This window comes from Malaya genurostris, chromosome 1 (assembly GCF_030247185.1).
Source record: "Malaya genurostris strain Urasoe2022 chromosome 1, Malgen_1.1, whole genome shotgun sequence".
NCBI lineage: Eukaryota > Metazoa > Arthropoda > Insecta > Diptera > Culicidae > Malaya > Malaya genurostris.
In genome coordinates, this window is record NC_080570.1 from 157,395,408 (window position 1) to 157,407,784 (window position 12,377).

General features: G+C 39.0%; 1 protein-coding gene across 4 annotated transcripts in view; it reads left to right on the forward strand.

Annotated features, from left to right (window-relative positions):
- Positions 1-12,377, forward strand: part of LOC131426423 (atrophin-1) — a 388,733-nt gene that overhangs the window by 85,481 nt on the left and 290,875 nt on the right. For all 4 annotated transcript variants that reach the window (XM_058589126.1, XM_058589125.1, XM_058589128.1 and 1 more), the window contains exon 2: positions 3,993-4,547. In XM_058589126.1, coding sequence (XP_058445109.1) covers positions 3,993-4,547 — 555 coding nt within the window. The remainder of the gene's footprint in view (positions 1-3,992; positions 4,548-12,377) is intronic.

Consider the following 12,377-nt stretch of genomic DNA (forward strand, 5'->3'; position numbering starts at 1 on the left):
TGGCGCTTTCATGATATTTTTCTCATTAGTTAGTGAGTTATTGTGCTGAGAGAGTGACGTTACTTTTCTTATTTTCAAAACAAAGGATCAAAATCAATCTCGTGTTTTAATTTATGGGGAATAAATACCGTTCAAACGAAGCGGTGGCTTGAAAAGTGTTATGGAGACTCCGCTCAATCAGAAACAACAATAAACAACGTTGGTTTGCTGACTTCTAACGTGGTCGTAGAGACACCGATGATGCAAAACGCAGTGGACGTCCAAATGAGGCGGTAACACCAGAAAACATTTAAAAAATCCACAAAATCGTTTTGAATGATTGAAACGTGAAGTTGCGTGAGTTAGCTGACATCGTGAAGATATCAAAAGAACGTATTGGCTTCATATTGCATGAGCATTTGACTATGAAAAAATCTCTGTCCAAAGTGGGTGCCGCGTTCGCTCACTGTTGATCAAACACGAGAACGTGTTGATGATTCTGAGCAGTGTTTGGTCATGTTTAAACGTAACAAGCCGGAATTTTTGCGTCGATATGTGACAATGGATGAAACATGGATTCATCACTTCACTCCGGAGTCAAAACGATCGTCATCTGAGTGGACAGCAACTGGTAACCTCGTCCAAAGCGCCCGAAAGCACAACAATCGGCTGGAAAGGTTATGACCTCCACATTTTGGGATGTGCGTGGTGTAATATTTATCGACTATCTTGAAAAAGGAAAAACCATTAACAGTGAATATTATATAGCGTTATTGGAGCGTTTGAAGGCTGAAATTGCAGATAAACGACCGCATATGGCAAAGAAAAAAATTTGTTTTATGAAAACAACGCACCGTGTCACAAATCAATAATTGCTCCGTGTCACAAATCCGAATTGCTCCCACATCCACCGTATTCGCCAGATTTGACTCCCAGTGACTACTGGCTGTTCGCAGACCTGAAAAAAATGTAAGAAATTTCGCTCGAATGAAGAGGTTATATTGTTGAAACTGAGGCCAATTTTGAGGCAAAGGATGAATCGTTTTACAAAAGTGATATTGAAATGTTAGAAAGGCGCTGGATTGATGGAGATTACGTTGATGAATAAAGTTAATTTTGAATCAAACAAATCGTGTTCTCTTTGTTAGCCCCAGGACTTTTCAGCCCATGTGTTGAATTGCTACGTTTTGACGTTTAAGAATTGTATGACTTTTTCGATTTTTTGTAAGGCAATTTGAACACTAATTTATTTGAGTTTAAAAAAATAACACCTTCCAAAGTTTCTCTTCAAAATTTCCTTATTTTATGTCTTTTAAGAAATCGTATTTGAACACATTTAATCGATCTGGCATCTGTTGAATATTTATATTGAAAGGCCGACTAGGAACTTTCGAATGGTAGCTTATTTTGAAAACCTTAGTTGAGTAAAATTGTGTTCAATAATCTGTTCCACAAATTTTCGGAAGACGATTTTCTCGACTGTTCATAAAAAAAATGATTTTTAGAGAACCACCCTAATTTTACCCCTAAAAATTGATGTAACACGATCAAATGAAAGGCAGGAAAGTTGCTCAAAATTAAATTTCCTACAGCTTTGCAGCGAAGTGCAAATTTTTTTTAAATTCAAAGTTAGAATTTAAATTCAAATCCAAACGCGGACCACCCTAATGATCTTTTTTCATCCAAAGTTGCGCCAGTTGAATACAAACAAGTTTTGTGAAGATACCAACTACAGAAAAAAATAATATTTAATAGCGAAAATATTTTCGTCTCGCTAATTTCCCGTTTCGGACCACTGCAGTGCAGTGACAAGATGCCGAATCAAGCTAGAGTAGCGCAATGGCAACAATTGCTTCTTTAGATATTCTTCACAGTATATGGTACCTTGTTTACCGTTCCGGTAGTGATGAAACTTATGCTTGCTCGACCACAGCTGCATGTTGCTTGCCAAACTAAATATTTTTTCGTGAAAATTGGCCTTTTGTTTCGTAAAAAAAAACTCTAAACTAAAGCAAAAAATTTGTTAGATGCCAAATATCTTAGAAATGCACGAAACGTCCGGATCTGAAGTAATTTTAAATAATTTTTTTTTTTTGTGAAAATCGACTTTGGGGCATAATTTTGAGATTTCCAAAATCGAAAAAAAATTTGGATGCCGAAAAAAATCGAGTAACTTTGGAAATCCGCGTAAACAAAACCTCCAAACTAAAGCAAAAAATTTGTTCGATGCCAAATTACTTAGAAATGCATGAAACGTCCAGATCTGGAGTAATCTCAAATAATTTTTTTTTGGGAAAATCGAACATAATTTTGTGATTTCCAAAATCGAAATTTTTTTTTATGCCGAAAAAAATCGCGTTACTTTGGAAATCCGCGTGAAAAAAAAACCGCGTAAGATATGCGTATTTAGCAGTGTCCAGATTTCGTCGCAAAACAAACCTTAAGAGGCTGTTGTTCATAAATAGATTGTATTTTTCGAAATGGTTGTCGTTTTGTAAAATAAAAAAAAAACATTCTCGGCAGCCGGCTACTAAGAGTAATATACACGTGAGAATCTGGTTGGGACTTTTACTAGCGAACATCCCCTTACATTTGTGATGATTGTGGATAGGCAGCGAAACGTTGTCTACTCTAGTATCTAAAACTCAAATCGGCTCAATGCCAATTCAATTGGCTCTTTCCAATAGCGTAGCGTACGCATATGCGGCGGAGATACGCATTGTTTGACCCAAGTGAGTCGTCGTCTCATTTCAACTTTTACCATAAAACATCGAATTTCTATCTCCGCATCCACTCGATTAATTCAACGCTTTTTTTTCGATTTTCACTTCCGACGATCGAAAACAGTCAGGAAATTTCTTACACGGATTAACAAACTGACAGTAAAAATTAAATAACTTTCCAACAACGCCCAGAAGCTCCCCTACTAGGATCACACCCGGTCTAAGTCTGTCTCTCTGTCTCTCGTGCCTCTAGCGAATGCCGAACCAAACAAACATCGCTTCATCGAGCGGTGCCAGGCGAGGCTTGAAATCAATCATCGATCATTGTGTCGTCATCGGGGGTCCAGATTTGTCATTTGATATTCCCGGGGCGCAAAAAAAGAAAAGCGGAATTCGTTTCTGTCCAATTTGCCTCCTACTCCTGCTCCACCTTCTCCCTCCCGCCGTCAGTCAGTTATGCCTAAGGCTCGCACCCGAAAAGGCGAGAATCACTGTCAGTTTGAGTTTCGTTCCCCTTCGGAAAATTAACAAAAAAAAACGGTGGTGGTCCTGGACGTGAATGGCATCAACCTGGCCGGACCGGAGGTTGGGTGGGCACAACACTGAACGGACGGATTCCCGAACGTGACTGCAAATTATTCATTCTCGTTTGAGTCTCCTTCGTTGTGAGAGAGGGAGATTTTCCTCTGGTTTTTTGTTTTGAATTTCTCCTGGTTCCGAATTCCGTGCCTGGTTCTTCGGTATCGTACTAGGAAATTTATTGGAAAATAAAACATACGCGCTCTGGTTCGATGGACGGCCGGGGGGGCTTCTACTTTTCACTTTCGAGACTAGTAGCCGCGTTATCACAATCGGTTCCTCTCCCGGTAGGAGATTGGGTTGGGCCAAAAAAGGAAAAAAACGAAGGGGTAGAGATAATCTGGTATCGGTATCGGATAAATAAATCGAATCAAACTCCACTCGGAATGGACAGTCCGGGGTTCGTTTTTTTTTTGTTCTGTTCCTGGCCACCAGCGATAACTCCATCTCGAACTTGGGTCGAATGGCCGGCGGATGGAAAAAGTTTCGTTACCCTCTGTTGAAGGAAAATCAATTTTAAAAGCATTAAATTAATTTGTTCGCTCTGGTTCTGGCGGGAGCAGTAAATTGGTGGATTAAAAGCTTGTGACATTTAGTGGCAGTATGTGTGTGTGTGTGTTCTTCTGTTTCGGCTTACGTGTTCCGTCACGTCGTAAATCTAATCACTAGTACCTAACGAGACTAATTGGAACTTTTCTTTACTTTTTGCAGTTCGCCATCAAACTTGCCAACAAGCGCAACGAAAAGCGGCTCTCGTCGATCGTCGAACTAACGTCGATCATGGTGGACGACAAACCACCGAAGATAATCGACACGACGGCTCAGAAGCTCGACCAGCAGAAGGCGGCCGAAGCGGCCTGGTCGTCGGCGGCTGCGACGGTTACTGCCGGCACGGTCACGTCCAACAACGGTACCGGCGGTGTCGGTGGTGGTGGTAATCCACCGAACGGTACGACTCCCGGTGCCGCAGCAGCAGCAGCAGCTGTTGCTACTGTCGGCGCCGGTAGTGGTGGTAGTGTTATCAATGGCAGCAGCTGCAGTAGTAGTAGTAGTAGCAGCAGTAGCAGTATCAGTAGCAGTCTGGGAGGTACCAGCAATACTAGCGGCCTAGCCGTCGGTAGCAGCAACAGCAACGGAAGCAGCAGTAGTAGCCTCAGTGCTATTAGTTCCGGTATCAGCAGTAGCAGCAGCAGTAGTAGCAGTAGCAGTAGTGGTATCGGAAGCAGTATTAGCAGCAGTGCGGTCAGTGTTAATCACACCAACCACGTGAGTAGTTTTTTTTTTCTTATCTTGTACTGAAATTCACACTATCGGGAGCCGTTGGCCCCACTGGGACACAACAATGCGTATCACTCACGCATATCCAATTTGGTAGCACATTGCTCGAATCAACACGTTCGCAGTCTGGGACTAATCAGTCCGCTGCGTCTTAAGTCGAACGAACTGATCGGTAAAACAAAACATCATTATCTCACGTGCCAATAGTCAGTTGTAACAACAAAAACAAAACCATCGCTCTTATCAGGCCCATGTAGCAATGGTCGCGTTTTTTTCGCGGCAATCAGTTGATTCCAAAACAAACTCAAAACCGTGACAAATTGGCCGCACCGTCGTACCGTACCGCACCATCCGTGACCTTCAAGTGAAATGATAAGCCCCGCACCGGAAACCTACAATCATCCCCCCGAATAAACCGTAGGGCGTGACTGCTCGGATGGACTGCTCGGACAGTGCGGGACGACGATGGCGACGAAAACGACGGGCAAAGTGAGCGTGTGAATAAAAGGCCGTAAAATTGGCCACGCTCGAACAGAAACGTGGGCTTATCAGCACAACACAAATGCCTGATGCCAATTTCTCGGCCCACAGACGAGATTTTTTTATTTTTGCTCGAGAGTCGTTTTCGAGCGAGGCGTTGATTAACAATATGTTTCCCCTTGCCTTCTCCCGGCTTCTTCGCCTTCTTTCGGGCGTAAATTACCCTGATTGATTTAATTGGAATTTAATTTTACACGTTGTTTTCTTCACGCCTTTCTTACCACGTGTGGCGCAATCCCAAATGGTTGTGCATTTTCGTTTTGAACGTATCACGACTCAGCTCGAATCGTTCATCGACGTTTTTTCACTTTTTATGACTAGTGACAGAAGCTATGTTCCAGACGACCGAGATCACCACTTCCAGCTAATTAAATAATTTGACGCTGGGTACACTCTCGGATGCTTCATCATCGTCATCATCATCATCATCATCATCATCATAATCATCACTCTGATCTTCATCGGCAACGGTCTAATTTCCGAACATTCTCGGATACGATTTTGCTGTCATATAATTAGAACTGTATCCGCCTGTTATTAGTTCCCATTTAGCCCCGAGCGAGCTAGCTTATGATATTGTTTGGAAAAGCTTCTCCGAAATCAAGTCAGTTCCGATAATTGGTAGGATGGTAGTAGTGCTTAGAAACATGTCCAAATTTTCAAATTTATGCGATTTTCCTGTTCTTTCCGTGCGCGAAATGGTTGAAAATTGAATGTTCAAGTTTAAAAAGTCATGCAAACGGGGTCGGTATCCGAAGAATCGGGTGCGAATGCTGTAGAAACAGAATGTTCAAATTTCACAAAAAGAAATTTAATACCAAGACTTTGCTAGATGCAGTGTTTCTTTTGCGATATTTCATTGCGATTTGTCCTACAGGAAATAGAAGTTTTGCTAATATAGAAAATATACCTCGATCAATAAAAAATATGCCGGAGATACAGCTTAACAAATAAAGTAATGCTATTTTCATACAGTTCCTCCCTCAACACAAAAGATATGCATTTGGATTTAATAAAATATCAAAGTGCACTATTTTGTGCCTGAAATACAACAATCGAAACCGCGATGAGCAAATCTATTAAAGAAAACCTGTTTTAATCCATCTAAAGGTGTAATGATGCCTTTTTCATATCAATCATACTATCATATATTCTTCAAAATATTTTTTTTCGATTCTTAAAAGAATAACCGAGTTCGGATTGTTTGATCGTCTACTGATAAAAACTATCAATTGGAGAAGATTTGAGGTTGATTTAAAAAACTTTTTACGGTTTTTCGCCGCTTGATGGTATAAAATTTTTAACACACTTCCCCCTATATTTCCGGATCAGGATGAAATTCAGGAATTACGTATGGGACCACAGGACCTTTCATTTGAACCTAAGTTTAATTTTTTTTTGCACATTTTACCCCATAATTCCGGAACCGGAAGTCGAATTAAAATAATATTCAGGAATTTTGTATGGGACCACAAGACCTTTCATTTGAATCTAAGTTTGTGAAAATCGGTTCAGCCATCTCCGAAAGTCGGTTTTCACAGTGATTGCATAACCTTTCTATATGAGAAAGGCAAAACCTCTTCTCAATCCACCTAGAGGTGGGATTAGTCGTATACGTCACTTATACCATTATATATCCGAAACCGGAAGTGACAGCCACTTGCTCTTCGAACCTAAACTCTACAAGTCAATATTAGTTCCGAACGAGCCTAGATTGTTGAAATCGAACGATCCACATCCGAGAAACCGAGCGAAGAGAAAAATGTTCGGTTTGTCGGTTACGTCACTTATACCGCTAATATCTCCGAAGTGACAGCTTTTTTATCTTTGAAATCACAACTCAGTAGTTGCTTTCAAACGAATCGGTTCAGTCTTTCCCGATAATACTGACGATAGCAGAAAATCATGAAAATTGCACATCACAAAATTCCAATCTCGTCGAGCTGAGTCGAATTGTATATAACACTGCGTGGGGCCTACCACACATATTCGATAAAATTCTCGGAACTATCAGCAATAAAATATTTGAACTTGATCTTTGGAAATTTTCTGAAAAAAAAGTACGAATGAAAAAGCACGTTTTGTCGGTTACGTCACTTATACCATTATATCTCTGGAACCGAAAGTGACAGCCATTTGCTCTTTGAACTTGATCCACAAGCCAATATTAGTTCCGAACGAGCATAGATTGTTGAAATCGGATCATCCACATTCGAGAAAACCGAGCGAAGAGAAAAATGTTCGGTTTGTCGGTTACGTCACTTATACCGCTAATATAGGGGCTGGGGTCCACTAGGAGATTGATAGTACCTATTAGCTCTCTCCGGACTGTACCAGCCTAGATGCCGTGTGGAATCCGGCGGAAAAAAATGAACCAAGAATAGATCCACTAGGTTCCTGCTTCCATGTCGTAAAAGGCGACAATTGCAAGAGTTTCTTTTTCCTTTCAGTTATCAGATATTTTCAATGTTTTACTTCTGATTACTCTATTTTACTAAATCATCTCTATTCAATCTATAAATTTCCGTCTAGCTTCGGAGAAAAGTTTCATTAGGAATGATTTCTTCTTCCATATTATTGATTGTCTTTCAGGATTATAAAATGAATGATAAAAATAAACCATTGCGCAAATCCGTTTATATTACAAAGTTAATAACAGAGATAACATATATCGGTATATTGAATACATAGTAAAAAACACTTGATATTAATATTTCAAATAGTAAATTAATATTTTTCTCGGTAGCCGGCTGCCCAGATCAACTAATATAACCAATTAATAATTTCAATAAATAATTAAAATAATAAAGCGGAAATAATAAAGAATCAAGACGCGCGTGAAATCTGTTGACCTTTGTTTGGTGATTTAAAATGATTTTATAATAACTGTTTAGAATATTTCAATGCAATGAAACAACTTTTTTGTCTAAATCCTATTCGCTCGTTTATTTTGTATCACGTAGTTTCATTTATAAAAACGTGCTTAATCCACCTAGCAGTGAGATGATACCTTTTTTTATCAATCCGAATGTGTTTTTTTTGCATGACTAAAAAAAAAACGCGAAAGGTAGATGCATAAACGAGTGACTGCATACTCGACAGCCGGCTGTCCGGAGTTTTGTCAATTTCGGAGATTGACTGTTTCGTGCATTATATTGCCAGCACAAAGTAACACATAAAACGATAATACTTAAAAACATTCTTGGTAGCCGGCTACCCAGAGCAATAAACACATGATAACATTATTAAAACATTTACTAACAAAGTATCCTCTACTGTGATGCATGTGGGAATGCAGAGGATTCCTCGGTTCTTAGTAGCAACATGCATCGAACTAACAATCCTTTTCCTCCCAAGTAGATCTGCATTCGGACGTGGCCGGCGTCGGTATTGATCAGCATGCATGGTTCAATACAGTTTGCACAGTGTGAAACAATGTGTTATTCCCAAACATGTTACTTCAAAAAATCATTTTGCAATCTCAATTGGTCCAGATCAATAACGGAGTAGCAACACACGGGCGGTCTCTAATGCTAATGCTAATGCTACGTCACTTATACCGCTAATATCTCCGGAGTGACAGCTTTTTGATCTTTGAACTTAGTTCACAACTCAATAGTTGCTTTCAAACGAGCCCAAGTGTGTTGAAATCGGTTCAGTCTTTCCCGATCATACTGTACGGAAAGAAATTGTGCTTTAACGCTTACGACGTTTAATCGGCAACATTATCGGAATTGAAAGTATCAGCAATGACACCTTTAAAGTTGATCATTGACCATTCCGTAGCTTTCATATAAGCCCGAATATACCGAAATCGTTTGAGCCATCCTCGAGAAAATTGAACGAATAGAGCAGAGTGCGGTTTGTCGGTTATGTCACTTATACGATTATATCTCCAGAATCGGAAGTGTTCGACGTAAACCTTTCAAACTGAATCAATGGACTGATAATGACTTTCAAACAAGCCTAATATCGCTGGAAATCAATTCAGTCATCTTTAAGAATAGTGAAATCGGTTGTGCGCCCATAGCGTCGGTTACGTCACTTATGCCGTATCTTCGGAACATTAAGTGTAAGCAGTTTGATTTTCAAACTGGATCAATAACTCAATCGTAGCACTCACTCCAACGAGTCTAGAAATCTGGAATGATGTTTAGTCATCTCAGAAAAAAATAGCGGGTAGGAAAAGTTTTTGTCGGTTACGTCATTTATACCAGCGCAATCGAAAATGTTTCTTTTGTGCTTCGAATTAGATCACCGACTCAAAAGTAACGTTCAACCTAACATAAAATTGTTGAAATCGGTTTAGCTATCTCCGAGAGCATTGAGCGATTAGAAAAATGATCTATAAGAAAAGGGAGAAAAGTTTGCTTTGATTCTTTTAGGTAGACTTGCAGAGCACATTAGTAACGATATTCGTTGGTGTTAGTTGAAGCAACTACACTCAAGTCTTTACCAAAGTGAAGGATACTTACCACATTAAAAAATCCGCAGAAAAAGTTTAACTTTGATAATTCGCATCAAAACTAACTTTAACTTGAATGTTTTATGTTATAACTTTGAGAATTTGCAATTAAAAAATATAAAATAGCTTCAAAAATTTTCTATAAAAACCGTAAAACTATAAAAAGTTACGCAGATGTCAATTCATAAAACGTCGATATCTTGTGTTATCGCGATAAAAATTCTTTTTGGAAAATATCAATTTTGGGACTTACAACCTGGTGTTATCTCGAACAAAAAAAAGAGAATCGATTTAAAACAAGAAAAAATCGGACAATTTTGAAAATTCACATAAAAACCGCATAATTTTGAAAATTCTCATGAAAACAGTGTGTATAAAATTTCAAACTGTATCAAATCGTCCTGTTCTAACCGAAAACACGCTTCAAAAAAATTTGTTTCACGAATGAAAAATCTAGCAAAGATCAATAGCCTTCAACAAACATATCAAGATATGAAAAACTGGGTCGCTGCATGTCCCCCTTCTTTTGATTCCATCTCAGAACTAATATTGAGTAAATCCGGGTGAGCTGCCCATTTACAGATCGATAGATTTTTCAAAACTTTAAGTTTAAATTTTTTTTCAAAGTTTCAAAGTATTAAGATAGAATAGATAGACTATTAGAAAATGATTTTGTGTTAAAAAGATAATATTTGGTCATAATATTTACATTTGGAAAAATGTGCAAGTACGGGTTAGAAACCACAACTCAAGATATTTAAGCTGCACGGTTCAGTCACGGTCTCCTCTGTTTGATGTTTTTGTGCAAAAAGGCATTCACTTATTGATTCATTTGAGATTTAGAATTCAAATTAAAAATTTCAAAACAGCAGTGCTATAAATTTGACAGCTTCAGCAACATGATCGAAAGTAAATATTCAGTAATAGTATGTTTTTGACTGATAGAAAAGAGTAGCTATTACTTGCGTTTTATTACACAGTGTTCAATCCAGTAGGTGCATTCTAGTGAACTGTGGTCGCTGCATGTCCCCTTACGATTAAGTAGCTTCAAATATATTTCCACTGTCTTCAGTATTATTTTCCAGTAAAAACTCGTCAATCATGACTGGACTATTTTGCTAGAGCCAGTTTCAATTTCTTTTTACTATTATTTTTACAGTTCATAACATATTCACTTTCATGCTTGTGAAATTTGTGTTGCTGTTTGTCGACTATATGTCGATATGGGGGAAAAACAGGGGCGCTGCATGCCCCCTCAGTGCGCATACGTTGTAACTAAAAAAAAAAGTTTAATGCTAACAGCTCGCAACATAATAGCTACGGTTTTTATTAAAAACCCTGTTTTAATCCATCTAGTGGTGTAATTTTCAAAAATATCACCAGAAGATTTTGTAAACAGTAATGTAAAATTTTCCATTTGTAAACAGTAATGTCAAATTAAACAGAATTTGTCTTAATTTCGCATCGTTGCACTAAATGACGATATGAAATTTTAAACACTTTACCCTATAGCTCCAGAGCCGGAAGTCGGAGCCAGATGAAATTCAACAACGTACGTACATTCATACACACACAGATACAGACCAAATACATTGTAATAAATTCTACCTTTTAGTAAAAGTAGCTGTCACTTTCAGGTTCGATTTAATGACATTTTCATTTCATGCGCTCTAATTTAACATTTTCATGCAGTCATGAGTTTCAACACAGAATTTAGATCCCCCGAAACAGATTTACAAAATTTTTCACCCGGAAAATATATAGATTTAAATGTAGCAACCATGCACGCTATACGAAATTGAACAAAGTACGTTGCGTGTTTCGTTCGAAAGGTTGTAGTGCTTTCTTCCTCCGTACCAGCACGTAGCGGTTTTGCATCATCATTATGAATGACGGTTTGAAAGTTTTGACATTCATCGACATATAGTTTCGAAACCGGAAGTCGGATCTGGACATTTTGTGATCTCGACAAACTGAGTTTTTTTTATCGTTATTTGACTTTTTTTTCTTATTTGTTTGCTTTTGTTCTTTGATTTCGTCGAAACAAAAATGAGTTGAAATTTTTATGATATCAAACCTACGTGATCAAAATTGAATCAAAAACTATGCTACTTTACTCATAATTGTCTAGTCTCACGTTGTGTCAGTCGATCAGCTTTTTCCTTCGAAACGAAACCACGCAGTGCCCATTCAACACGATTCGCTCCTCCAAAGTGCCACATCGGGGACTCATCGGCTTCAAACGATGTTTAACATTTCATTTCATTACCTGCTTGACACATTTTGCCGAGCCAACGTAATCAGCGTTCGAATCGGTTTCCAAGTTGTCCACATATACCGGCGCGTCCCTGCTCCCTAGTGCCTGTGAGCCGTGAGAATGGCTGGCCTTTCCATGCCACTTGATCTGCATCAAAAAGCAACACGAAGATGGCGCTTAGTCGCCGGATAGACACACTTCACACACAAGCTACGTAAAGCAGCAACTCACCGTGTGATGAGTAGTCGGTTAATTGCCATCCTCGTCATCGTTAGCTGTGCCGATACACTGGCTACCGGTTAGTAGCGCCACAGACAACCCGACCCGACGCGCCGGGTTTTGGAATGTAAAGAATTCATATTCAGTTTAAAATTCTGAGCAGCCGGCTGCCTAGAGAAATGTGTTTTCAAGTTTATATGGAAATAGTAGTAAAACTGTAAACTATTTTCAAAGTGCAGCTTCTAACTACCTGTGAGGTGACTACCTGCACTCAACAACCGACGGGTTAGATCAAATTTAACACTACGCCTGCAAACGGTGGCGCTTTTATGCAGTC